Source organism: Cydia fagiglandana, chromosome 14 (assembly GCF_963556715.1).
Source record: "Cydia fagiglandana chromosome 14, ilCydFagi1.1, whole genome shotgun sequence".
In the NCBI taxonomy this organism is placed as follows: domain Eukaryota; kingdom Metazoa; phylum Arthropoda; class Insecta; order Lepidoptera; family Tortricidae; genus Cydia; species Cydia fagiglandana.
In genome coordinates, this window is record NC_085945.1 from 2,823,397 (window position 1) to 2,851,163 (window position 27,767).

A 27,767-nucleotide genomic window follows, 5' to 3' on the forward strand; every position below is an offset into this window, starting at 1 on the left:
AATGCCTCTTTGTGTAGACGGTAGTCTTTTATAAAGTTTGCATCGCTTATATTTTGAAGCGGGTTTTCAAAAGGCATATCCCGTATGTTTGCTTGGAATATTCCTTGTTGACGTCTTTCGTCTTCACGCTCGGCCGTCGCAACCATATTCCAAGCAAAATAATGCCTGGCCGCCATACCAAGTTGTTGTGTGATTACTCCGCTCACACTTAAACAATTTAGAACTTACTACTACAAATATTTAATCTTCTTGATGTGTTCCTCACTCGACCCGTATTTCCAATACCTATCTACAGTTAACAGTTAGGCCCACGGCAGCGTGGAAAATCTAGCCTATATTTGCCATTCATTTTGAAATTGACTTATTCACTCACGTGTATGTTCTTTCTGATGTACTTGTATTCCTCTTTCGTACATTACAGTGTTACAAACTTACTTAGTTAAAATTGAAGTAGGGTATCTTAATATGGGACCGGCGAAATCGGAAACCTGGAATATCTCCTTCAGGTAACACGCGCCGCTGGAACCAAGGCGTGACTTCTCTGCAGCCTTACAGCAGCTCAGATTGGCGCGAGACTGCGTCTCGGACGCACGCGTGCGTCCTGCGACTAGTCGCGCGACTGACAGTGCAGTGTGTGTGATATTGTGTTTGCATTGGATTGAGGAAGTAAGTTTCATTGATATTTTTTTAAGTATAGGTGTGATTGATTTTTTTTTTCAAGTTTTAATTCGGTAGTAAATTTGTTAAAACAAAAATGTGTTTAGAATTGTAAGAAAACACTAATTAGTGTGCTAATTTAAAATTGTTGGCTGTTTATTTATTTTTTTACAATATGTTAATTTAAGGTTTTAGATAATTGAGGTAATTACGATACCGAGAAATAATTTAGTTTTTACTTTAAAAAAACATATATATATATATATCAAAAAACCACCTGTTTCAATTATTTTGAATAAAACTTGACACAAACATGATTTAAATTATAAGTCTATCACTGTAATAATGGCGAGTAGATGCAAATTAAAATTCAAGCGTAAAATAATTACAAATGCAATATGCAAATGTACTATAACCGAAAAAAACTACATTCAACTATTTCACATTACATATATGAGCAAATAAATTATTCTAAAATATCTAAAAATCTATAAAAAAACTTGTCGTGTATTTATGTTTATACAATTTTCGATTAACATTATACGATGGACTTAAAATATGTTAATAGCATAATATTAGGCTTGACTTAATGGCATAAATTAAATTGATAATAAATTACATGTTTCATCATGACGTGTATTAAAATTTTACAGCGTTTTTTTTATCAACTTTAACCTGAATTATTATTACAGTATGCCAAAGTACTTAAAACACTTATTACCATAACCCTAAATTAAAAGAAGACCCATAATTTTTAATGACAGGCATCGGCACGTCTTTAATTAACACAATTAAAAGGGATTACAGGATAAGGCATTCTGCGAACGTTTTCCGAACACGCACTTTTCTGCACCAACCAAATTTGTACCCAACCTTTGTGTAAATAGAGTTTAATGTTGTTCAGCTTCTATTGATTGATTTTGGTTTTTGTGACGTTTGACATGACAGCGTAAATTGGTTGGTGGAGGAATGATTGCAGAATCAGAGAGAGGATGAGTTTTCATTACTGGGGAATACTGGGGAAATCATTAGTTCGCGTCTCCGTTAAAATGGGATGAAGCGTTTGCGTGCCTACTCTTTTATAAACAGATTTCATTTATAATGGAACCAGGATTCTTTTTTTAAATATTTATTCGAGTGAATCGTAAGCTGCTTTACGGTTTACCGCGAAATACGAAAGTACCTTTTTAAATTCTATGAGTTTAAGAAATTCTCTGTCTTGCAGACGTCGGAAATTGTTCATACGTTTTGAGTAATGGAAATCGGTTGAGGTATGTTGCTACAAGGTCAAATGGTGGCCAATTTACATTTTCAGACTTATACACACGCGCGTGCCATCCTTATATAATTAGGGATGCAAATAATTAATGATGAAACGAGCTTATGTACAGTCAGCTGCGGACAAAAGCCGGAGTGCCAACCTCCAAATGTACTCTAAAGTACTACCAATAATAGTGCTTTCCTATGAAATTGGGAACTTTTTGTTGACGGACAAAATGAATAGTAATACCATCATCTACAGTGGAACCTGGATAATTGCAATCTCAAGGGACCGGCCAGTTTTTGTCAATTAACCAGGTTTTTCATTTAAGTAGGTCGTGTCAATTAACGAGGTTCAAAAAATCGTTGTGTCAATTATAGAGGTTTTCATTTATAGAGGTTACGTTCTGACAAATTTCTTTTATGGAGATGCAAATAACCATTTAAAGTAGATTTACACCCTTACGTTTTGGGTTTCTGGTCTATATATTGCTTCTGTCTATACTTGCACTTTTACACTACATTAATTACCACTTTATTTTCTTATCATTTGGGTTTATAAATTCCCTTGAATTGAAGAAGAAAGTTTTATCAAAATGTAAAAAGCATACTATGTTTTTTATTGATCAAAACTATTTCACCTACTGCAGGCTGTGATAGATACCCAATAAATAAATTGAATTCTGGATGGAGATATAAATAAAATGATCATTGCTATTAAAATATTGTTTCTGCTGTCTATAACTACATTATTTCAATTACAGGGGTAATAAGTAAGACTCGTTTCAATAATAGAGGTAAAAACAAGAGCAAAAATAACGGATTTTTTTAGAACAGTGTCAATTATAGAGGTCTTAAGTTGTGATGTGGTCAATTACAGAGGCAAAATTACGAAAAGTACTAAAATCTAGATTGCAATTATAGAGGCTCCAAAATTTCAATTATAGAGGCCTTTTGGTCTCAAGGGACCGGGACCGGACTTTTGGTTGCAATTATTGAGGTTTTCCATTTATCCAGGTGCCAATTAACCAGGTTTCACTGTATATCATGGCTCTCCAAACCCCGGCCCGCGGGCCAAAGCCGGGAGCCAGGCTCCAGATGTTCAGCCCTAACAGCAGCAACCAGATACAACCCTCCCCCCCTCGGCGCCGACGGTGGCCCGCGCGAAAATTCTGAGGCGCAGTATGGCCCTCAGGTAAAAAGTTTGGGGACCCCTGGTCCATATTGTTAACTGAACATTAAGTATTGCAATATGATAATTATGATCTTCAGAGGATCAGTTGTGTCGTGTTTACCGACTTTCAAATTTAAAGAAAAAAATAAGTATCTACCTAAACTTAATTCGGGCAGTTCCGTGTAATATTCATAAAGTTAGGTTATTCCGAAGATCAACCATATTCCATCATATTAATATATATTTTCGGAATTATCCGACACATCCGAGAATCCGGGAGCTGGAGCCGATACTGCGGTGCGGTTCTAAACAAAATTTATACTCGCAGGTGACTTAACCGTTCGTCCGTCGTCCTTGTCCACGAAATCCAAAAGCGGTTTAATATAATATTTGTAGCGAGCGGAGCGATATATTTATATATTAAACTGTAGGATTCTTATAATATCACACTGAAATCGACACTCGATGCGGCAATTATTTTTACAAGAGTGAAGTATTAACAAATTGGAGTATTCCGAATATGAAAACGTCTATTTTGTCTACCTGATAAACAGTAGGTATGGAACAATGAAGTCACAACTGTATTGTAATACAGAGATATTAAACATAATCGTTTGAGAAACGTTCATCCTCTAAATCCTTTCATGAACATTGTAACTCATGAAAGGGATTTAGGGAAATATCAGATTTGCGAAGGCGGAAAAGGTACTTGTAAAATCTTACGTAATCACGTTGCGTTGTTAATTGCGATTTGCCGTTGGCATTTAACTACTTGAACATTTAATACAATTATCGGTAATCCATAAACATTTTATGGATCACCGATTTCTCTAACAACTTTATGTCAAATTGGTGCAAATTATATTTCGTCAACTATACATAATTACAGTGAAACCTGGTTAATTGGCACCTGGATAAATGGAAAACCTCAATAATTGCAACCAAAAGTCCGGTCCCGGTCCCTTGAGACCAAAAGGCCTCTATAATTGAAATTTTGGAACCTCTATAATTGCAATCTAGATTTTTGTGCTTTTCGTAATTTTGCCTCTGTAATTGACCACATCACAACTTAAGACCTCTATAATTGACACTGTGCTAAAAAAACCGTTATTTTTGCTCTTGTTTTTACCTCTATTATTGAAACGAGTCTTACTTATTACCTCTGTAATTGAAATAATATAGTTGTAGACAGCAGAAACAATATTTTAATAGCTATGATCAGTTTACTTATATCTCCATCCATAATTCAATTTATTTACTGGGTATCTATAAACAGCCTGTAGTAGGTGAAATAGTTTTGATCAATAAAAAACAAAGTATGCTTTTTACATTCTAATAAAACTTTCTTTTACAATTCAAGGGAAATTTTTAAACCCAAATGATAAGAAAATAAATTGGTAATTAATGTAGTGTAAAAATGAAAGTATAGACAGAAGCAATATATAGACCAGAAACCCAGAACGTAAGCATGTAAATCAATGTAAATCTACTTTAAATGGTTATTTGCACCTCCATAAAAGAAATTTGTCAGAACGCAACCTCTATTAATGAAAACCTCTATAATTGACACAACGATTTTTTGAACCTCGTTAATTGACACGACCTGCTTAAATGAAAAACCTGGTTAATTGACAAAAACTGGCCGGTCCCTTGAGATTGCAATTATCCAGGTTCCACTGTATAACAAAATAATAAGTTTGATATGTTACTCTATGATGCCGTAACTTCTTCATTAACTGATGGACGCTAAACAAGCTATACTATTTCCTAGTCTGATGTAAATTAACAGAAACAATGCCCACAAACGGTCTCGCCTACATTAATCACAATGACAGATCACTTAATGGGAACCGTGATTGATACCCGGCCAACAATACTTGGAGAGTTCTAATAAGTAGTTAACTTAAGATATCCGTTTTAATTAAGTATCCTGCGAATGGCGCGAGAAGGGCGATTTGGACTATTTATTTATTTGTATTGGTTGATTTAAAAAGCGTTAACGGAATATTCTTTCTTGAAATATATCTGAGGAGTACAGATGCAGTAGTTTCCATCGTATTTCCTCAGAAAGGTTCGAATTCGCCATGCTACTTCAGTAAACCTCAGTAGTAGGGAATGCAATCCCGCATGAGGAACTCAATCCCGGTATTCCGCGGGATTGCCATTTTAAGTCCCGCGGGATCCCGGTATTTGCGGGATCCCGCAAGTTAGTATACAATTTTACGAATTAGTACTAAATTTGAAGGTTGAAAACAAAGGGTAAACTAAAATTAGAAATAGTACATTTTGTATTAAAAGAATACGGTATAATGACAGTAATCAAGAATTTAAGAACGTGTGTAAAGGCTTAATTAACGCGATTTCATAAGTACCACTCGTGGCACACACAATGTTTTTCATTACACCTGTGAGGAAAAAAGAGGGAAAACAATAAAAAATCTACCTAATTTCGGACGTACCTACATAACAAAATTCCCTGGGTACAAATTTAAGATTTACGGACCGCGTCGCCTACGTAAAATAAAACCTTTTACGAGAAAGTGTGATGAAATAAATAGACAAATTCGGGCAAAATGCTCTTCCGGATCATTACCCCTTTCCTCCATAGATGCATTTAGGCTCCGTGAAGAATTTTCGCCAGTAGGCACATGCCCGAGCCTGTGTTCCTTGTAGTAACACGTAAGAACCACGTCGCTCTTCGATCCCGCAAATCCCGCGGGATCCCGCTTAATTTACGAGCGGGATTAATCCCGCAAATTACATGGGGGATCCCGGTATTTCGGGATCCTGGTATCCCGGTATTGCATTCCCTACTCAGTACCTTTTGTATCAAGACTGACTGAAATAGCAGAACATGTTCGTATGTTTCCGTGAAAATTCGATGGAAAATAATTATGCACTATATCATTTCCTAACGAGTTTAAGTAACGATTGTAAGTATCAAATTATTGCATTAGTTGATTTAAGAAGCCATGAATCGAAAAAAAAGCTATTTTTGTATTTTAGGTTGTAAGTATATAATTGTTAAGTAGGCCTTTAATGGAATATTATTTCTTTAAAAATGGGTCTGTGGAGTGGCTACCTACTCGAGCTTACTACGATTATAAGTATCGAATGATTACAATTCTACTTTTTTTAATTTTATTTAATTCGATGCGTACTGCTATGGTGCTTTTAAAGGTAGATAATTCTCCTTAATACTTTTTAAGAATATAAACGAGTCGAGTTGCGCAAACGAGCAAATTAGTAACATTTCTTAAAAAAAATTGCACTGGAGCCAACGGGGTCTCAAGTTTATCAAAGTTCCTACCGATTGGCATTCATAATAATGTTGAAAGACACTTCTCGGAGATAAAAAATATAAGTCATTTAAAGTCCTAGCCCTTCGTTAACCAGTTAGCTGACCTATGTGACCCCATTCAAAACAGAGTCGCACCATAAAGGTTCATTTTAAACTTTTTCCGTCGGAACCTTACATCTTACGGCACAATTATAAAAATTCCATTTAAAATTCCACTGATAGTATTTTAATCATGAAACAGAAATTGAATTATAACGATTAATTGTTTCTGTTCACAGCTGAACGCTTATAGTTAAATGGCTGACGAATTTTGACGCGCTGCTGGAATTTTCCTTTATTATTTTAATTACTGAAAATAGTAAAGTATTTAAACCGCGTCGGTTTCTCGGAACTCTGATATTCATTCTCTTATTTTATTATTGAATCGAAATATTTCGATGGCAATTGCATGTCAGTATTTTAAATATTTATGAAACAATTTCAAAATAACAAATTTATTTCAAGAACCCTTTTAGTTAATCTCGTGAAAGCAATAAATCTAGCCTAAAGTCGGAACACCTGGCGTTAAAATTGTATATTAAAGTGACAGACGATAATCTGCGTCGTTAACTAAATAACCAAATAAATTACGACTTTAGGTTTCAAATAGCACTAAAATATAGGTGCGAAATATAACAAAAGCGAAGTAGACTTTGATAAATTCTGTGCGATGCCACGTCGGCCAAATTGACGATAAATTGTTCGTGTTAGGCTTGTATTCGGGCTTTTAGAAACAGTCTTTCCTTTTCTGGGAAATAAGGTTTTTATTTGCCATTTCAAGTCGAAATCAGGAGTAGGTACCTACAATTGATAATGATAAAAACACCAGTGATTTTCTTTTATCCGTGATGGTTATTACATGGGTACATGCCGACGTAGACAGACCAGTGTATACAAAATTTTTACAATCGTTTTATGACACTGGATTAACATAAATATATTAAATTTCTCCGAAACATTAAATGTTAAATGTCCTTCAAAAGAACATTAGTGTTTTTATTTAGATTAGTCTTTAAGAGGATCATTGTAAATAAACAATGCCTAGATAATCTTCATCATTATTCATGATTTTCATGAACTGACAGACTAAATACAAAGCCCAGACAATGTAGATTATGAACAATTTACAAACACCACGTCACGCTATTGAATTTGTCGTTGGCAAGCTTGTAAAGGTAATTCATTACACATTCAACATTATAAAAACAGTCGTCACTTAACCGAATACATGACAACTACAATAAAAAAACATACAAGTGAAACCATATAATTGAGTGAATAAACTTTTTAGTATTACGGTTGTCCATGGTGGTTTGCTATCCAGATGAAAAATATCTCTTAATACGAATATCCAAGTTTTTTGTAGTTATAAGCAATTTCCATTATAGGCCATCTACTGAGCATGCTAGTACAGCGTGGTATTAACACTATTGTCACTGCGACAACGACATAAAGAAAACACAAAAAGGTTAATCCACCCAATTACAGTCATTTGCAAAAAATAACACTCAATACCTTAAATGACTAAGGGGGAGGCCTATATTCAGCAGTGGACGTCTTATGGCTGAGATGATGATGATGATGATGATGATGACCTAAATGACTTATCCAAGCGGGTTAACTTGCTGACAACTCACCGTTTGATGACGGGCGATGGGTTAAGAAGAGGATAGGCATGCATTGCCATAAATTCGAGTACCTACTTGTAAATCGGAAGGGTAATATTTTTGATACTTTCGTGACTGAGTTTCAAAAATATAATGATTGCTAGAAAAGTTACATTGAAAATACATAGGTAATTAATTACAAAAATTATAAGGTTAATTTTCTTTTGAATAAATGTCAAATTAAATAAGTCCCGGATTAAGTTTCCAAAATAATGGTCACTATTACCAGCACAGTACCTACCGATCATACATATAATGTCTTTATTAGGCGTTTTGAATAGGTACTTCAAGAAAACTCAACCAATCCGTATCCTACTGTTTTTACTTTTACACCGTGCATCCCAAGCCTAGCCAAATGGGTCTCTGGGATTAGCAAAGGCAACGACCAACGACATTATGACATGCCTTTGTTAAGCGAGGCTGGAAAAATGCGCTTTCGTGTTGGCTCGTTGATTAGTATTATTTGAATCCTGGCACGGGACGCATTGCGGACGGCCTTTTTTGTACTCGCATATTAGCTAAATAGATACTATTTATATCTGTAGGTATACTAGCGGTAGCATGATTTTCAATTCGGATCCTGACGATCGAGAGATTTACCTAGGACACCTAGGTATTTGGAAAGTACGCGACTATCTAACCTAGCAAATTTTATAAATATGACACTTTAAAGTCTCGCGTTTTGTACACATATTTATTTACACAAAATAAAAACAATGAAAAAAAATCGGAATTAAAGGTAAAAACAATGAAATTATATCGCGGTAGACCCGTTTGTGTAAATAAATATGTTTATAAATATTCACCTCTGTTCAGCTTCATCCACCTCAACCTTCCATACTACTTTTAACAAACAAAGCAAATTAATTTGTAGCAAATTTTCCATGATATAAAAGCAGTCCCCAGAGTCCATGGTGAGATTTATCTCTGAGCGGGGCACTAACTCAGGCGGACCCTTGATCCCAGCTTTCGTACGGGTGCGACCACTGTGCAAGAGGTTTACCTAGGACACCTAGGTATTTGGAAAGTACGCGACTATCTAGCCTAGCATATGAATATTCACTTCTGTTCAGCTTCATCCACCTCAAACTTCCATACTTTTAACAAGTAAAGCAAATTAATTTGGAGCAAATTTTCCATGATATAAAACAATGCAGTCCCCAGAGTCCATGGTGAGATTTATCTCTGAGCGGGGCACTAACTCAGCTGGACCCTTGATCCCAGCTTACTTACGGGTGCGACCACTGTGAAAGAGATTTACCTAGGACAGCTAGGTATTTGGAAAGTACGCTTCTGTCTAACCTAAAAAAAATTATAAATATTCACCTCTGTTCAGCTTCATCCTCCTTAACCTTCCATACTACTTTTAAAAGCAAAGCATATTAATTTGTAGCAAATAGAATAGAATAGTATTTATTCGTAAGCCCAAACAATCGAGACAATACACAATAAAAAAGAAAACACAAAATAAGATTAAAGTGCCACGAAATGGATATCAGCATGTTGCCGGTGGCTTCCAGCGCTGATCTTCCGATGAGACCATCAAGTGAGAAAAATCACGGAAGGTAACAGACAAGAAGAAAAAGACATAAAAATAGACAAATTTTCCATTATATAAAACAATGCAGTCCCCAGAGTCCATGGTGAGATTTATCTCGGAGCGGGGCACTAACTCAGCCGGACCCTTGATCCCAGCTTACGCGCGGGTGTAGCTACAGTGCTGAGCGAGCGATTTAGGCGCAACTGAAATAAGTAAGTCATCGGGCCACCATAAAAAATGTACGTGAGCGCTTGTGTGGTGACCTCGAGTGTTTTATGTGCTCCATCTATTAGTTGAGGTAGTTTGTGCAAATTTTAGTAAATTATTTTAGTAAATTTAGTAATATCATTTGGAACAAAACCTAATGGCTTTCTAGGCTTTTCTAGGCTAGAGTTATTCCAAGCTAGCTCTACAGTCTCTGCACCGGCTCGACAAGTGATAGAATGGACTGTCTCCATAACCGTCGAATTCCTGTAAAAATAAAATGTTTATCAGGTGGCAAGAGGTTAGAAACCCAACTCGGCGGCTATGTCTCTGGTCCCGTTCTGGTAGGAGCTCCCCCCTGCGCTGGTTCCAGACTGAGACTTGCTCGCTACGGTGTGGGGGACGGAGGGCAGAGGAGGAGGAGGGTTGAGGTAGATGGGGCCAAGGCGGTCAAGAAGCCAGCTGTTTGTAGGGTCTTTTTGCGCTGGGAAGCCGTAGCCACCTTGGTGTCCAGATCTGTTATCTTCGAAGTGACGGCTAGCTTGAGGTCGTCATGTTTTGCGGACAAGGAGTGTATTGCTGCCAGTATGTCAGACTGCGTTTAAGCTATGTCGGTCAGTACCGTCATCACTTCTTGCAGAGAAGTTCAGCATCTGTACCCAGAGCTCGTTGTCTTTTGTGTTCACTGCGTGTCCTAGATGAGGACGCTCTCTTGAGGGCCTGAAGGGGAGGAGGAGGCCCCTGCCCCACCTGTTTTACCCCCGTGTCGGACACGCGGTCCGGGGGGTTCTGCTGGTCGCTTATAGTGCCACTGATACACTTTAACACTCGTCTACTATCCTCCGCTACAAATCGCTCAGCTTATCAGCGTGCGAGCACCCGCACCATGCATTACCTAGTCTTTTTAGTCAATAGTCATGGACTTATTCGGCGATCGGTTGCCGTTGGCGTAAAATTGGACATTAGCCCCTTTACCGCTAGTCTAACTACACGCTGCGCTCATCACCATGCTCCAACGTTGGTCCATCTTTTTGGAGGTCTCTAAATTTATCAAATTTTATCTAATTCACTTAATACTGATAAGATCAGGATGTTCTTTATTTCAGTTAGATCTCATCTCTCTTTGTGTTGATATAGGTTAATTCGGTTCAATAATTACTTATAATCTGTAATGTAAAAGTACTAATGCCATAGCATGTAGCTGTGAAGATACAGTTAACAATATTAAAATGATTACATTTAGGGTAGACCGTGGATCGGGTCCTTCGACGAAGGATGGCGTCATATTTTTAGCTTCCTGCCAGATTTTCGTACCTTTTGCTTTTCGCAAAATGTTATAGTCTGAGGAGGGCCAAAAGATGCTTGTCCTCTTCGACCGAAAATATTTCTTTATTTTTGGCTGCAGCGGTCAGCAATTGGGACGAGGAGGACGAAGGTCCTGGTACAGCTAAGAAGGATGGATGGAGATGCAGGGCGATTTGATATGTATTTGCCCATGTTGCTTTGCACGATACGTTTGGGCGCATTTGGTTTGGCTGGTTTGCTGCCAGAATGCTAAATGGAATGCCGACGAGTGAGCGATTTCTGCTGCGGGTAATGCATCCGCCGAAGAAGCTGCAATTGCTGCAGTTTTTGCAGCTGCTGCATATTTTGCACACTACAGGATGCAATTGTTCGTCTTTTATCGCTTTTGTGACAATTGTGACATTGCCTCAAAAGCGATAAAAGACGAATAAATTGCATCCTGTAGTGTATAGTCACATAGCCTCTGCGTACCAAGCTGCTTGTACACAAACTCTGCATACCGCTTATACTTGGCTGGTTCGCAGGGGCGGGCAAAGTTCTCACAGGTCAGGGACACATCTCTGTTTCGGCCTCTCGGGGCTTGCGGCCTCTCCAAGAGGAGCGCTCGCACGGCGATGTCGTAACGGGAGGGGTTGTCTTCCAGCCAACAATAAAGTTAAAAGTTATTAATCATTGGCTGAGAGAGCAAGCCCTTCCATTGAGTAGCTCCCTCTAAATAGTTTAAAAGTTTTGCCCCTGTTGTGTCTACTTACGTGCGTTTTCCAATCAACTATCTCCCTGGAGCGGACTACAAGTTTACAGGACCTTCGGCAGGAACACAGCCCGAAGAAAAGAGGGGCCATGGCTATGAATGATCAAGATTATAGAAGTTATGGGGCCGACCTCACCTGTAAATTTTTGTAGGTTTTGTGGCGGCGGTGTGTTTCGGAAATAAGGACGTTGAAAATTGTGCCGATCGAATTTTGATCCGCGCAACTCCTTTTAAGAAAGTGTTCGGGGATATCAGTCGTCTGTTGAAAGTTAAAGACTACTTTTATCCGTAGGTCCCCGGCGTATTTAATGCCGTTCATAAAGGAGAACAATTGGGCCATCCATTTTTTTTGTCTATATGTAGTTATTCGTCCACATATCCTGATATTGACGAAACAGCACGGCGGCGAAGATTGAATTTGTATGCGTGTGAGTGTAAAAAGGGTATGAATGGGCCGCGGTCTCATACGCCTGTAAGTATTGTACTTTCGGGAACGCCGACGGCTTTTTGGCCCCACTAAATGTACCGTATTCGGTCGAGAAGTATTTAAGTAAGGTCTGATATTGATATTTACATATGAGAGTAATTTTGTTTTCGCAATTTCGGGGTTGGTTCCATAGTAAAAGTTGTTCATTTTGACCTATATGTTCACATTGGAAAATATTGAAGCTTATTTATAAAAAAAAAACACCTATAAGTATTTCTATCAATTTGTATTCTAGTTGTAAGAAAATGTCGTTTTGAATCATGCTTCTGAGTTTATAAGCAGTTCAAAATAAAGCCCTCTTATAAAAAAACTGTTTCCTCATAATCAAACCCCCATTTCTACTTACTGACCAAAGAGACCAAGACCCAAACTACTTCAAACAAAACCTAACAATCCTCTTACTTAAGACTTCTCAAAACTTCCCGGTCACTCGTGTAAGACAAATTGACGAGTGATCAGAAGTTATTGTGCTAACCGTACTCCTGAACATCGTTGGGTCTTAATGTCTTTGGGATAAGGTTTACCTTATTCAGTTATTAATAAATAAATTTGTGTTTTGTACAATAAAGAGTTTATACATACAAACATAAATCATTATGAATAAATATTATTTAGGAGGATATCTTACAAAGATAAACCTAGCCCCAAATTAAGCAAAGCTTATGATGCAGACTTAAAAATAAATAGCGCTATTGGAATAATAAATTCGTCATCTATAAATAATAAATTTGTCAACTAAAGATACAAAGTTTTAGCAATTTTGGAAATTCAAAAGCTCCGACTCTCCTGGAAGAGAATTTAAAAGAAGAAGGCGGCAATTTCTTTGTCACTTGGTACTTTCCTATTGCACAATTGCACATATCGATATTTTCGGGCCATTTGAATTTTTTGTCACAAATTTTCTTGGCAAATTTGACCTCTGTAGAAATGTGACCTAAAGTAGCTATAAATTCTTTACCTCCCAAGCCCACAAATCTGTGCAGTATTTTTTTTTCTGAAATAAAGTTAACCACCACCCAGTCATCTACATGTACATATATTGTTTTCACACAGTTCCTTATTCATTTCTTCTTCCTCGCTGGTTTCTGCGTTGTAGATTTTTAAAAGTTTGCCGGATGCTGTTTGGATTAGTTTACCTTCGTTATCTGCGTTATTAGTTTTTTCTATTTGTATTTTTTTATTTAGTAATTTCGTTACTTTGGTTACTTTTTTCGTGGTATCTCTTTTCTGTAATGTAGCAGTTTTTTTTTGTTTTACGAGTATCTCATGTGTGTTTTCTTCTTTTCAGGTAAGTAAACCAGCAATTTCTTGCCTTGGACCTCTTTTCTTTGGTCCACCTTTTCTAATTCCAGCTTCAGACAGTGCTGAGTTCGAATCCATATGATTAGAAGTTGATTGTTTAGTACTGAATACCCTAGATGTTTTCTTATCGTTTGAAAGTGTGTCTGCGTAAATTTCCTATTCCTTCATTACTTCTATAATGAGTACGTGGCCTGTACGCGTCATTTTTAATAATAAAAAACCGTAAATTAATACTGAGCCCAAACGTCCACACTCGACCGCGTTCGAGCACGCACTGTGGATTGGGCCACGTGTAGCTGCTTACCGCCATCGCTGGCCCACTACCTTTGATGTGCGGACGAAAAACCGAAGCCATCCGACACCACTATCCTCTCTAACACGTTGGCCCAACATAGTAGGCAACCATGCTGCCACCCTGCTCATGTCAAAATTGTGTAAACTTACAGCATACGATTACCTATTATCCTTAAGAAATAAACAATAGCTATTCGTACAGTTGTTTTCACAGAGTATGGTAAAACACGTCATGTAATGGTTCGATGGCGGCGTATGCTCTACTAACGATGAGAATAGCCACCGCACGTCAAACCTGACTAGTTTGAAACTTGGGGTTACTTAACTAACTCGCAAGGTGTGGGTTTGTGTTAACACGTTCAATTAAACAAGTTGTGTAGATTGGACAAAGGGGCTGGATGTTTGTTTCTATGATTTTCAATTAATATTGTCATAGGTAACAAGCTTAACAGGACAAAGTTTTCGAGTAATATATCACATTTATTATGGACCTTTAGATTTAGAAACGTACCCATTACGATGAAATATAGGCCCTGATGTATTATTAAATGTTTACTTAAATCCCTCACGAACAATTAAACTAAAATAATATATTTGTACATTGAACAAATCATACGGGACAAATACCTACATAATTGAGTAGTTCTAGAGTAAGCTTGATAACATTTGTGTAGTTAGTATTAGGCAAAGATATAATATAATGTACCTAATAGTAGACATACACGGTGTAACATGATTAAACCGAATAATTTTAACAGCGTATTCCTGATCATAGTTAGAGACAAAAATGTCCTATAAACTTTTTTTTTAAAACGCCTAGTTTCAGAGATAATATTAATTTAAAAATAAACAAGTTTTTGTTGTTACTTAATGTAAAAGGCCTTTTTGGTGGTAATGTTGCTGCTATGGGACGTAGTCTAAATATCCTTATTGATAGATGTCAAAAAATGACAAGCAACACTTTGCAAAAAGAAGGTTTTACGAAAAAAAATAATGTAAAAATCAATTTTAAGTAACAAGTTTACCAATAACATTTTTTGTTTATGTACAAATACATTCAAAAAATTGAAAAAACAATACAAAAAAAAATTTTTTTTTGGCGAAATTGACCTAAACTCATATTACATTTTTTCCTTCTTTTGACCTCAGAAATGCGTGGTTAAAGTTATTCGGTTTACTCATGTTACACCGTGTATAGGTACGTACAAAACAATCCTAAAAATAACATACTTCACCAGGAACTCAAATAAAAAAGAAGTAGAATCGCGTTAATAAGTAAAATAAGATCCACTGGATGCCAGTCTTCCCTTACACATGATAAAGAGAATGCCAATATCGGACTACCGTAAAAAAGATCGAATAAAGGATGTTTTCATCTGTATCGCTCTAGCTTTTTTGGAATGACAGGGACAGTCAATTTTCGAATTCCGATGTCACGGTAGCCTTCTATGCGGTGTCGACTGCAAGGTCTTTCTGGAATTTGTGAAAAAAGTTGCCGTAGCTAGGTCAAAGTGCGCGCTACAGTTTTAAAATGGATAGTATACAGACTATTTAACAGTAAGGCATCTAATAGAAATTAAACTTGCAGATTGACTAAAAATTCGTGAATTGAACCGTGAAATTTATCTATCTAATCTATCGTAAAATAATTGACGAAATGTTTATAAATCAAATGAAATTGCACTACAAATAATTAAGTCAAAATCTAATCTGCTACGACTACTACTGCTACCTGTAAAATAAATATTTAAATGTTACTGTAGAAAAATAAACTATTACAGTTAATATTTTTAGAAAAAAGAACAAATTATATCATGAAACTACTTTGGCTCACTCTATAAGGAATATTACCCATGAATATAAATGTGCCAATGGGGAGAATAAACAATCGATTAACATTTATTGATATTGAAGGAATTGTTGAAAACTGATATTAAATAAATCTAGAGGTACCTATCTAGTATCTCAGAAAAATCTAAAAGGAGACACCTATTAGTTGCCATTTTCGATTTGATGGTACTGGTACGAACTCGCGTCGCATTTTAGCTCTAAATCCTACTTTTTTTTTCGTCTTATTTTAAATGTCTGCTCGCTTTCAGTACGGGCTGTAGGCCTGTAGGGCTGTAGGGCTGTAGGTAAGTAATAAGGATTGTAGGCCAATCCTTATTACTTTGTTCTAAATCCTACTGTCACTAAGGTACCACTGTGGCAAATGCTACTCACTGAAAATCCCTGTGAAATGGTCCTTTTGCTAAAAAGTTGAAGCGGCGGAAATAAGTTTTGATTCGATTTGCTTTGACGTAGCTACCGACCTTTGCTTTTTAGTTTAGCCACTTTGTAGACAATCAGACGAGATGAAAAAAGTTTTTAACGGATTTTACTACAAAGCCGACGTTGATGATTCTAAAAGGTTTTGGATGTTGGTTTAAATAGTTTACATTTAATAATAGAAAATTGGCCTTGACGCCTTTGATAGGAACTGGTGGGAGACGGGTCAAAACCGGGATACGTGGAAAGGGAGGAGGGAGGCCTTTGCCCAGCAGTGGGACACTCTAGGCTCATATAAATAAAAATAGAAAATTGGAACAACAATCCTAACCCTTTCCGACCGGTTCGATATAATCCTGCAAACTACTTTAAAAAAATCCTGTCCGCAAGCAAATAGTCTTTTCGAGCTCAAACCTATTCCGATCTAAACTGAAGATATTAGAGATACGTTTGAGTACTAAATACCGTAGATCAATGGCATCAGTCGGTCGCAAGACAGTGTTGAAGATGGTGGCGTATTTTGGTGTGAGTAGTGACACACGTAAGTTCATAATTTCGTATAATTTTGGTATCGAAGTTGCTATTTAATACGTAATTATTACAGTAAAAGAGTTAAATGAGAATATTAAGCACAAATTAGAGCAAAAATATGTTATTTAGGGAAAACTACATGCTCTTAAAAAATAAGTGCACGAATTTGTGGGTTCGGCCGTAGCCCGTAAATCAATTGTCATAACTATTTGCAAGTTTGTGAGTATCCGGCTTTTGCGCAAAAACTTAAATCACAATAGATAGCATATGTTTAATCATTTTATAATATATTCCGTTCCTTAGGTTTGTATTTTCTAAGACGTCCATTAGGTGGCAGACAAATTCTTTGAATTTTGTGTTATGATGATATAGGTATCAAATATTGATGAAATAGAATAGAAATTCTAATAAAAAAAATTACATACCCCTCTGGGAACGTAATATTGTCTTCTGCAGAAGTTTCTAATGAGCAGATTTAGTTTACTGTATATATGAAATGGGCATGTACAGTTGGGAATTGATTAGTTTTAGTAATTATATCCTAGCGTTTCACTGAACCAGTCCATTCCGATAATTACAGCGCGTCCGTTGCCAGATCACGGGAACTTGCCGAAACAAGTGGCTGTAGTCGACGTTTTCCATTTTTTTTCACAAAGTTACTTTAACAATATGCTTAAAGATGGACGACTGGAAAAATTGTAATGAATTGGCGCGAAATATTGGGGAATTGGCGCGGAAAGTTGAAAATATAATCGAGTAAAAAAAGAAGGCATTTAAGGCTGGAATACATTGACGGAAGTTTTAAAAAAAAGGAAATAAAATCTGGAATAAGAGATGTGTAAAACACAAATTCAGTGTAAGAAAATTTTAAATTTAAGAGGCATAACAAACAATTAGTTTATTTACTCAGAAACTTTTATTTCATAATCGCAACAACTTACGTTTATTTGAGTCGACATCAAGGACACTAAAATTTGAGCCTTGTATGTATGTAGGCATCTATACCTACATGTATTAGGCTTGCTTAATACCTGCGCCGAGAATCGAGAGAGTACTAGGTATACCTATACTTCGTAGGGGATAATAGACTTTAGAGCAAAAACTATTCCACTCCACTTCCCAGAACGGGAAATACTTTTTGTTACCCATTAGGCCCACGTGTAACGCTTATTTATCCTTATATGCTCAAGTAACAAAGGCATGTTATTATATCCCGAATACTTGCCCAACTTTTTCAAAACAGTGGAACACAAAAGAAAAGTTCTACCTTTCCTACTCGTTTAGAATTCTTTGCGCAAAATAGCTGTTACTTTTATAAACTTTGTAAATAATATGCCGAGTTTTGTGGCAACTTATGAAATATGCCGTTGGCTTTAAACCTCGGGAAATGGGTGTTTTTGGGCTTATCTTTGGTTTGTTTACGTAACAGGCTATATTGGTGTTTTGGGTTTTAAGAGCTATGGACTATCAGTGGTACTCAGGGTTCGTGGGTCTGACGCTCTATTGTCACACTACACGTCTGTGATATTCCTAAAAATCTATTTAATGAGTAAAATTAATTTTAGACAGAGAGAATGGGCGCCAGCACGCTGTAAGGCGTACAGAAAGGTAAAAATAAGATGAGGAAAAGAAAACTATTGTTTAAGCTCGAGACAATTAAATATAATATCAATGTTTTACACGAAAACAGTAGTACGGTTAGCAGTACAGAAAATAAGCTTATGCTATTATTATACTAAGAACACTATGCTATCGGACTGGTTACGCAGTCTCAGTTAAAGTTTATTATGTCTATACACTAATTATGCACTGAGCACTTGAAGTTTATTAAGAGGCCACTATTGCGTGAAGTTAATTAAAGTCTATTGATTAGTAGCACACCTAAATCACGTGTCTATAGAAAGAAGGCAGCCTAGCTGTGACCAAGTCACGCCAGAGGCGCATAGGTGGCAGCCAAAAGCCGCGGTGACACGTGCTGAAACCGTCAGCCACGTGTCCAAGTGACCGCCTATCTAGCACGCCAACGTCGCGATGCGCAACAGGAGTCACGAGCTCGAGAGAGCCAATAACAAATTAGATCTGACCACACCTGAGTCACGTGTCCGTAGCAGAAGCCGGTGAAGCCGTGGCTACGCACTGCCCCAGAGGCGCGCAGGGGAACAGCCAAGAGTCGCGGTGACACGCGGTGATACCGTCAGCCACGTGTCCAGGTGGCTGCCTGCCCGCTTCGCCAACGTCGCGCTGAGCAGCACGAAGCTCCAGCCCAACGTCTACGGCAACGCCCAGCGCCGACACGTGCCCGAAGAAAAGCCCAGGGTAGGGACCGGCATAAAGGCTAAAGGGAAAAAAAAACACATATTGAAACCCAATATAAAAAAAGGATTGATTCTCCACTGAAATTAACTGGACAATTACTAAACTAACACACCGATCTGGCATTTACAGGAAAACCTACAAATTGGCCATGCGGTCATCCGACACACATGGGCAAGGGCGGAAAAAAAGGTTACATTTCCTACAATAAAATCGCAAATGCTTACCCGGATCTCAAGTGAAGCGATTGATGCTACACTGCTGACATTTATAAAAAAATATTTCTTTAGGAATTATCCTCCAGGAATTCAATTTAGGACGCCATATTGCTCTGTTTGCTGTAACAAGGAAATGTAAAATCAGTAAAGACGAACGTTATAAAAAAACCGGGCTATATTTCTATAAAGATTTGCGCTGTGGCTTACCTCGCTACAAAAAGTGAAGATGTATTTCCATATTTTACAGGGATGGCTCCCGTACAAAGCGACCAGAGAATATCTGCACCAACTTCCTCACATGGCTGCGGAAATCTCAGTGACTTGATCTCGTTCGACAATCAATTTCCTCTCCTGTCACTTTTTTCAAACAAAAACCCCGCTCAGAGCCAAGGAATTTTGCCAGGCATTGCAAACAATGTCCCAAACAATATTTGAAAATTATAATATTAAAAGACCAACGATACCGAGTACTAATATTTTTGAAAACTAAACCTAAATATTTCAACCATTAAAGAAAATATTGAATACTAAATAAGAACCATAATGTTTTCTAGACCGACAGCTCGCGACTAAGGGTTCAAGTGTCTCCTTGTGCGAATAGATGGCGCTGAAAACAATCTCGTTCGGCCTGTTTTATTTCAATGTCGCTGTGAGTATGGAACTAAAAAAAAAGAAATTGCTTTAGTTACGTTTGAAACGTAACATTACCACCCAACTTAGATAAAAAAAAAATGTTAATGTTAGTGAAACATTTTTTTTTTAACATGTAATTAACTATATTGGCTATGCCATGAGGTTTACACAATCCTAACTATCAAGTTAAACTATGTTTATAACTAACATGCAAGAAAACTATCGACTAGTGAGAGATTGGGAGAGTAAATCTCGGCGGTGCAGCGAGCGAAGAATAATTCTAGGCGGGGTGCACGTCCGAGTTTTGCCTACTCCACAACCACTAAAAGCTAAGAGTAGACTGCAGAAACACCAGAACGTGGTGTACGGACAGGAAGAAAACGACATTTCAACCTTATCGACTCCATGGAGGCGTGCCGCAGAAGAACACGAACTCCCCATGCACGGACCGCAAGCGAGAATCCAATGCATGAAATTAAGTAGACCACAAGTTAGCAGTCATATGCATTCCTAATTAAAAGAAACTACAAAATATTCTAAGTGTCAAAACCAGTGACACATTTTACCCCTCTCTCCCCTATTGTACCAAATGTGCAGAAGCACACCGAAGACTACCGTCCCCTTTCCGAGATACAAAGAGAAGCATCCAGATTAAACTATTTTATCAAAACATAAAGTTACGTAAGTATAAGTCCTTAAGAATTTGTCTCAACAGAAGTGAAAACAATTTCCCATACACTGTTTATAGAGAGAGAAACAGTGCACAACAAACAGAACGTACCTACCCAGAAAACTTCAATTTCTAATTAAAGTTTAAAGTTATTATAAAAAATTAGAGTTTTAAAAGAGATGGGCACTAAATTGCCCCAGTCTCCCCTTTTCTAGTGTCACTATGTGTAGGAACACACCATGAAATTATTTCCATAATATAGAACACAAGAACTAACACTTGAACACAGATCCAATTAAGTTTTAAGTGAAACGGAACGCATACCGCTTGACGTGTAGGCTTCCCATTCCAAAAGGTCGTAAGCGCCAAAGGAATTGAAAATGGAGGTTATCAACAAGTGCATAATGAAAAATTTCGCTCCAGATGGGATTGAAACTTCATCCAATGTTCAAGGGAACATGGAATTACACATCACTGCACTTGTAATCACCATTTTCACTTCACAAAGCACTGATTCATCACTTTATTAGATGCACTAGACCAACCTTAAATGCAGAACGAGCTGACGCACTAAGCGTCAAAAGACGAAGTCACATCCAAGAAGACTCGTTGACAACGAAACCTCGATGTCAATAAGCAACAGCGAGCAAGCAAGCAAGCCGCAAGCAAGCAAGTCATAAGCCAGCAGTATCTTCATTGCCTGTAACCAGCCATAGAAGAAATCAAAGCGAAATCCAGCATAACAAAAACACTTTATTAGGTTATGTGAACTAAAGTCAAATCCAGGATAATCTAAACAGTGGGCTCCATGCCAAACTATTCAAATATGTAGTGTCATAATAATGTAACTAAATAACTTGCTTTGTTGTTTTATTTCACAACCATGTTCATGGAACATTTAGATAGCAAAGTTATCCAGTGTCAGTGACCCTAACCTAAAAATATTTAAAGTAAATAACATTTACAAGAGAAAGTAGGTATTTGTACCTTGCAGAGAGGCAATAGTACAGCGTTCATTTTAGAACGATAGAAATACCTGTGCAACATTCCTTTGTTGAACATTGCATAAATTAAAAGATAAGTTTCTTAAGATAATACCTATAGTAGTAACATCTATAACTAACATATATCTAACCGTCTGTTGAAAATCTGCATGCTTGCAATAAGAAATTATGTTTACACTATAAAGTAAAGTAATATAATAATATCTATTAGCTAGGAATAGGTACTGTCAGCATGATCAGCACAGTATGTTCATTTTCAGAACACAGAGATGAGTAACATTTCTCATCATAAACATTACTTCTAAGTAAAAAAGGAAAAAATTAAGTTTCTTAGACCTAACTATAGTAAGTAAGTATTTTAAGAGTATCAAGAAGAGGTAAGTCAGGCGGTAATAAAAGTTACTTTAAGAACTAAGTTTCCTTAATTAAGAAATATATTTAAGTATCTACAAAATAAGTAGGTACCAGCAGATAGGCTTGGTACAGTGTTCATATGTTAGAACATAGAAAGTATCTTCCCTTTCAGTGAGTAGTAGTAATAAAGTAGAACGCTTTAGCCCTAAATTACCAGGCCTATAAAGCAATAAATAAATAAAATATAAATATATTTAAAGCGAGACAGAGCGAACTAACTTTGACCTTCTAGAAGAGATGACCTGTGCCGAGAGAACCAGAGATGGCTGCGAGACAACGTTGAGAGGTATGAACCACCAGCAACATCCGCAGACCTGAAATTGACCAGCGACCAACAAGTTTGAGGAAAAAAGAAGCAGATTAATTTTTAGTGCTAGCGCTTGGTGCATTTTGAGAAAAAATAATGTTTTTAAAGTTTTACTTAATAGTGGTCTCTTTTTACATAAAAAATGAGTGCATATTTGAGCAACAGTAAGCATACATATGTAAGCCTATTTTACATACAGAGTAATATTATTATTAAATCTTGAGATAAATTAAGTACAGAGTAGTAAATCTTTAGAGAGTTTCTTATACAAAGTTTTAGAAAATATAGTTTCATGTTTTAGGTAAAAGTAATATTACATATTTTTAAGGTAATAGAGATAACATAGTAAAAGGTCAAAAGGTCAAAGTATAAATAATTGTAGGCAAGCAAACAGAGAAAATAGTGGCGTCTTAAAAATAAAAAGAAAGATGTGCACAGTGCATTACAGAGCTCAAAAAATAGTAAAGAGAGATTTCTTCGGAGTCCACAGACTGTGACAACAATATTTAAAAAATAAAGCGTCGCCCCTTAGTTGGGTGTCAAATGTAACAGGCTATATTGGTGTTTTGGGTTTTAAGAGCTATGGACTATCAGTGGTACTCAGGGTTCGTGGGTCTGACGCTCTATTGTCACACTACACGTCTGTGATATTCCTAAAAATCTATTTAATGAGTAAAATTAATTTTAGACAGAGAGAATGGGCGCCAGCACGCTGTAAGGCGTACAGAAAGGTAAAAATAAGATGAGGAAAAGAAAACTATTGTTTAAGCTCGAGACAATTAAATATAATATCAATGTTTTACACGAAAACAGTAGTACGGTTAGCAGTACAGAAAATAAGCTTATGCTATTATTATACTAAGAACACTATGCTATCGGACTGGTTACGCAGTCTCAGTTAAAGTTTATTATGTCTATACACTAATTATGCACTGAGCACTTGAAGTTTATTAAGAGGCCACTATTGCGTGAAGTTAATTAAAGTCTATTGATTAGTAGCACACCTAAATCACGTGTCTATAGAAAGAAGGCAGCCTAGCTGTGACCAAGTCACGCCAGAGGCGCATAGGTGGCAGCCAAAAGCCGCGGTGACACGTGCTGAAACCGTCAGCCACGTGTCCAAGTGACCGCCTATCTAGCACGCCAACGTCGCGATGCGCAACAGGAGTCACGAGCTCGAGAGAGCCAATAACAAATTAGATCTGACCACACCTGAGTCACGTGTCCGTAGCAGAAGCCGGTGAAGCCGTGGCTACGCACTGCCCCAGAGGCGCGCAGGGGAACAGCCAAGAGTCGCGGTGACACGCGGTGATACCGTCAGCCACGTGTCCAGGTGGCTGCCTGCCCGCTTCGCCAACGTCGCGCTGAGCAGCACGAAGCTCCAGCCCAACGTCTACGGCAACGCCCAGCGCCGACACGTGCCCGAAGAAAAGCCCAGGGTAGGGACCGGCATAAAGGCTAAAGGGAAAAAAAAACACATATTGAAACCCAATATAAAAAAAGGATTGATTCTCCACTGAAATTAACTGGACAATTACTAAACTAACACACCGATCTGGCATTTACAGGAAAACCTACAAATTGGCCATGCGGTCATCCGACACACATGGGCAAGGGCGGAAAAAAAGGTTACATTTCCTACAATAAAATCGCAAATGCTTACCCGGATCTCAAGTGAAGCGATTGATGCTACACTGCTGACATTTATAAAAAAATATTTCTTTAGGAATTATCCTCCAGGAATTCAATTTAGGACGCCATATTGCTCTGTTTGCTGTAACAAGGAAATGTAAAATCAGTAAAGACGAACGTTATAAAAAAACCGGGCTATATTTCTATAAAGATTTGCGCTGTGGCTTACCTCGCTACAAAAAGTGAAGATGTATTTCCATATTTTACAGGGATGGCTCCCGTACAAAGCGACCAGAGAATATCTGCACCAACTTCCTCACATGGCTGCGGAAATCTCAGTGACTTGATCTCGTTCGACAATCAATTTCCTCTCCTGTCACTTTTTTCAAACAAAAACCCCGCTCAGAGCCAAGGAATTTTGCCAGGCATTGCAAACAATGTCCCAAACAATATTTGAAAATTATAATATTAAAAGACCAACGATACCGAGTACTAATATTTTTGAAAACTAAACCTAAATATTTCAACCATTAAAGAAAATATTGAATACTAAATAAGAACCATAATGTTTTCTAGACCGACAGCTCGCGACTAAGGGTTCAAGTGTCTCCTTGTGCGAATAGATGGCGCTGAAAACAATCTCGTTCGGCCTGTTTTATTTCAATGTCGCTGTGAGTATGGAACTAAAAAAAAAGAAATTGCTTTAGTTACGTTTGAAACGTAACAAATGGTGCGTTTTGATTGCTCTCTTGCGAGCATGTTTCTTTGCAATATAACACTTTAAACTCTCGCGTTTTGTACACATATTCAAAACATTTTTATAAACTAATTTCGGGTAGTTTAGTGTTGTTTTATTAATGTCTCCGTTGACATTTGTTGGGACGTCAGTCTTTCCGTGACCACAGCTGATGCAACTCAGCTGAAACGTCGGAATTAAAGGTAAAAACAATGAAATTATATCGCGGTAGACCCGTTTGTGTAATTGAATATGTTTCTTTGCGTTAGTTAAATAAGATAATATAATAATGTGGCAATACTTCTATAAAATAACAACACCCTTGAATATAATTATCCATTTATTTTCTTGTCTTGTTCCAATTCACAATAATATCATCTTATGACAAACGTTCGCTAGCACGACTCAACAACCAACTGAGGCCCGTCGGCCGAGTGTAGTTTCTTTTTATACCCAACCAATAACAGTCTTTCAATTTCAAACTACCCTTAATAATAAAAACGAATTAAGTAGGTATGCTAAATACCAAAAACCCTACACTCGTCCATCCTGACTCCGTGTATGTCCTCATACACGTGCCAGGTGGAAACCCTACACTTGGCCGACAGACTACGCATACTTAACAGTGGATACACTAATCGCAAACCGATCAATTTCTTGCGATCAGAGTTAATGTATAGGATACGAACCAGTTCTATTCTCGCACCTACTACTTATTTGTGTCAGCACACGAACCGATCATTTTCTCGTGGCTTAAAACAGTTTCAATCAGTCATCAGCATATCAAAATCTCGAAAACATCGTGTAAATAACCTTTCGTATGCCTGGTCCCGTACATGTACCACACAATTTGGACTATAATTTACAATTTCAAGGTTTTATTAATTCAGTAGTAAATTTTGACTAAGGCATACGAAGGGTTAAAATTGTTACTCTTCTGCCGGAGACATCCATTCGACATCGACCAGAGGCCGACACCGATGTCATCAGAATGGACGACCGTCGAGTGGTGAGAAGGGCCCTGGCTCTGGAGGTGAGCGCGCGCGCTCCGGCGCGGCCGGGGCACGGGAGCGCGGAGCGGCGGTCGCCGTGCTCTAGACGCGCACCGGCCTCTGGCGGCGCCGGCGCGAGGCGGGCTCCTGTTGGAGACGGCTCGCACCGGACTCTGGCGGCGCGAGGCGGGCTCCTGTTGGAGACGGCTCGCACCGGACTCTGGCGGCGCGAGGCGGGCTCCTGTTGGAGACGGCTCGCACCGGACTCTGGCGGCGCGAGGCGGGCTCCTGTTGGAGACGGCTCGCACCGGACTCTGGCGGCGCGAGGCGGGCTCCTGTTGGAGACGGCTCGCACCGGACTCTGGCGGCGCGAGGCGGGCTCCTGTTGGAGACGGCTCGCACCGGACTCTGGCGGCGCGAGGCGGGCTCCTGCTGGAGGTGGCTCGCAACCGGACTCTGGCGGCGCGAGGCGGGCTCCTGCTGGAGGCGGCTCGCAACCGGACTCTGGCGGCGCGAGGCGGGCTCCTGCTGGAGGCGGCTCGCAACCGGACTCTGGTGGCGCGAGGCGGGCTCCTGCTGGAGACGGCTCGCACCGGGCTCTGGCGGCGCGAGGCGGGCTTCTGCTGGAGGCGGCTCGCAACCGGACTCTGGCGGCGCGAGGCGGGCTCCTGCTGGAGACGGCTCGCACCGGACTCTGGCGGCGCGAGGCGGGCTCTCCTGCTGGAGGCGGCTCGCAACCGGGCTCTAGCGGCGCGAGGCGGGCTCCTGCTGGAGGCAGCTCAGTCATCGCCTGTTGACTGTACTTGCTTCTGGCTCCTGGTGTCAGTGTCACGCGAAGCGAGGGACGCCGGTAGAGGTGCGGCGCTCAATTTGCTAAAAATATCCAACATTGACTAAGTAATTCAGGGTAACAGATGTATTGATCATCTCTATCTGCAGGTAGACAGTACACGAACCAATTCAATTCTCGTGACTGAAACATCTCTATTAAACAGTACACGAACCAATTCAATTCTCGTGACTGAAACATCTCTATTAAACAGTACACGAACCAATTCAATTCTCGTGACTGAAGACACTATCAATCTTCCTGCCATATAGAATACGAACCAGTTCAAATCTTTATTATTATCTTACTTAGCTGTGTCAGCACATGAATCAAATCAAATTCTCGTGGGTTCAACATCATTTTCAAATATCATGTCAAGAAATCATCAATTATAAACCTCACTCTTGAGACAGGAATATTTCCTGAGAACCTTTCAATAACTTTAACCCTGATTATAATTTGTAAAATATTAACTATGATGAATAACAGCGATAATTAACTTCACATATTCATATGCAAAACATGTGTAAAACTGGGACCTTATTGTGTACAACTTGATCTATTACGTTTCCATTATCAATGCATCAATTCAATCATCAAATTGGCAACTAAAAACCTGTAATAGCTCCCCTCCCAATGTTTTCAGAGAAATATTGTATATCGTATATATCGTATATTCTATATGTCGTATATTCTAGATTGTTAGGATTTATCCAAGCTGACAAAGTTCCATCAATTGCAAGACGCGTTGGGATTTCAAGACCATTAGATTTTTTTTTATAATATGCATATTGTTTTATGAAACACTTGAACAGTATATTAATACTACACTAGATGTTGTTGTAAAATAACTGAAGTCTATAAACCTAAATTTCAACTTTATAGAATACCAAATCGCACAGTTCGGGAATAAACATAGCACTTAGGTCTGTTTCCGTAGAAAAAGGATCAGTAATATTTTTTTTTACACGTTAGTTGTTTTTCATAAATTAAAATAAATTATACGTTTTAAATGTGACACGGCAGACATAAACGATAGAACTGCAAAAACCTGTTATGCTTTACTTACCCGTACCTTCTAACTTGTTCTAAAAATGCCCTCAAAAATGTTTACTATGGCATCGCATATTTCGTACCTTAAATATGGTATCATTTAACTACTGGGGTTACGATGACGTAATTATGTTATGTTGTAAGAAAACTACTCACGCAACATATTTCATTTACACTACCACTATC

At 38.3% G+C, this 27,767-nt stretch overlaps 2 protein-coding genes across 2 annotated transcripts in view; one reads left to right on the forward strand and one right to left on the reverse strand.

Moving 5' to 3' along the window:
• Nucleotides 1–569: 569 nt before the first annotated feature.
• The window catches only part of LOC134670646 (leucine-rich repeat-containing protein 24-like), a 52,051-nt gene continuing 24,853 nt past the window's right edge, over nt 570–27,767 (forward strand). The window contains exon 1 of the mRNA XM_063528456.1: nt 570–666. The gene's annotated coding sequence lies outside the window, so the exon portion shown is untranslated. The remainder of the gene's footprint in view (nt 667–27,767) is intronic.
• Nucleotides 25,611–26,486, reverse strand: LOC134670880 (acidic proline-rich protein PRP25-like). The gene has a single exon (XM_063528694.1). The coding sequence runs from the start codon at nt 26,484–26,486 to the stop codon at nt 25,611–25,613; it is 876 nt and encodes a 291-aa protein (XP_063384764.1).